The 1,925-nt window shown below is 40.3% G+C and overlaps 1 protein-coding gene across 2 annotated transcripts in view; it reads right to left on the bottom strand.

Annotated features, from left to right (window-relative positions):
* The window catches only part of LOC116680237 (tRNA-dihydrouridine(20a/20b) synthase [NAD(P)+]-like), a 9,111-nt gene that overhangs the window by 6,885 nt on the left and 301 nt on the right, over positions 1–1,925 (bottom strand). Inside the window, exons 1-5 of one of the 2 annotated variants that reach the window (XM_032509441.1) lie at positions 1,857–1,925; positions 1,510–1,631; positions 1,197–1,314; positions 769–891; positions 333–559 (exon numbers count right to left, since the gene is read on the bottom strand). The exon at positions 1,857–1,925 is cut by the window's right edge and continues 301 nt beyond it. In XM_032509441.1, coding sequence (XP_032365332.1) covers positions 333–559; positions 769–891; positions 1,197–1,314; positions 1,510–1,631; positions 1,857–1,925 — 659 coding nt within the window. Of the gene's footprint in view, positions 1–314; positions 560–768; positions 892–1,196; positions 1,315–1,509; positions 1,632–1,856 lie in introns of both variants that reach the window. The other variant, XM_032509442.1, reaches the window with a different exon arrangement.

Here is a 1,925-nt window from a genome sequence, read left to right as displayed (position 1 = left end):
AACACGTTTTGGTGAACTATTTTTGTAAAATATGAGATCGTATTCCAAAGAAGCTGCCATGATCGTCTGGCTTTGAAATTCCGGAGAAGCCGCATTCGTCCAATCAGCTGCCCGTTTTAATTTTTTTCGACGACAATACAGATAAGCACTGCCTGCTGTTATGGAGATGTAATGCGTCTCGCGCAAGCACAGAAAGTACACTCTAGGCGGCGTTGCTTCGGTGTTCCGAGGCACTTTTTTGACCAACTTGGGAAGTCTGTCAGTCCGACTGCCTTTTCTGCCGATGGTTGGCCGTCGGGCTGGCGTGTCAGAGCCTTTAAACACAAACCTACCATCGACACCAGTAAGCTGGTGAGTCGACTCCACATCACGGAGGTACTTTATGTCCCCATTAGCAATGACAGGGATGGATACGCTGTCTTTGATTGTCTTAATGGCATCATAATGAACTGGCTGGTGGCGTTCTTCTGCTGTGCGGCCGTGGACCGTTATCCACGACGCACCTGCTGATTCAGCCTTCTGGCACAGATCCACTGTCCGCCTCAGGTCCTTGTGAATTCTGTGGGTGAAATGAATTTCTCTTTATTCATGTTATTATTATTACTACCCAATTTTAACACAACTGTTTGCAGTTACACATTAGACATGTAAATACATGTATTCTGACACATTTTTTATTATTGAGACCAAGAATATTGAGTGGGACAGTGCTCTCTGGTGAACAAACACTTTATGTATAATCAAGTTTAATGTCAAACTTTTTTTTACCTTATTTTGATGGACGCTGTATAATTTGGATTGTCCACTTGGTTTCTGATATGTCTAACCATGTCTTTGACAAGTTCAGGCTTGTTAATGAGGCATGCACCATACCCTGCGGACATAGCCCATCTGAAAACACAACAGTAAAGTTAATAAAACAACAACAACATCTTAAAGATTTGTAGGCATGTTCAAGGGGGCACAGGGTTTTAGATTTGTGTACAAACATATATCATTGTAACACCTAATTAGAATTTGAAATAATAAGGATGAAAACACAAACATACTACTTTTATTATTCTAGAAGCGAATATGTCCAACAAACTGTGAGCATTTTATGCTATATGAAATCAAAATGCTGAAATAAGAGAGTGATAAAAAAAAAAAAAAAAGTGACCGTAAGCCAAAATGTATTGGGCCGTCAGTAACTCTACCTCTGGGGACAGCCACAGTTGAGGTCAACTCCATCTGAGAAAGGTGCAACCACACAGGCTGCATCAGCCAGAGTCTGGGCATCATGGGAGGCAAACTGCACTATTAGGGGCCGGTCACCTGAGGAGGAAGAGGAATATCAAACAATTGTAATAAAAAAACAAAGTCATGTAATTTCTCAAGATTATGACAATATGGCAGTATGTGCAAAACTCACAATTAGTGAACACGTTTGTGTAAAGTGCTGTGCTTTAGAAGTGGTGGTGCATCATGGCGTTATGGTATTACACTATTACAGCTCATGTTGCCACTCACTCTCATTGGTAGTGAATTCACTGTCTCTGGCTTTGACAGATCGCATGAAGTCAGCAGCAACTATCATCGGGGTGAAGCAGATGTCACAGTTGTATTTCCTCACCAAGGACCTGAATGCGAGCCTATGGATAAAAAAAAAAAATACTTGGTTGTGCATAGTGTGCAACAGACACACAAAAAAAGTTGTTGTTTAAGCCAGGAGAGTGCAGTAACGTTACTTGATCTAACACTTACACAACTAAATGCTTTTCGTTGTCTACTTTTAACAAGTGTTTGCAAATTCAAATGGCTTAGTGATGAAATTAATATAACGTTACCTATATAGAAATAAAATCAACTCTACTTACTTTGAATATCGAACCATTGGAGCACATATTTTTAGGACCTTTCCCTTTTCAAACATGTCCATGATACTG

This window comes from Etheostoma spectabile, chromosome 3 (genome assembly GCF_008692095.1).
Source record: "Etheostoma spectabile isolate EspeVRDwgs_2016 chromosome 3, UIUC_Espe_1.0, whole genome shotgun sequence".
NCBI lineage: Eukaryota > Metazoa > Chordata > Actinopteri > Perciformes > Percidae > Etheostoma > Etheostoma spectabile.
Note: the sequence above shows the minus strand (reverse complement) of the source record. Positions and strands in the feature narration are given on the sequence as shown.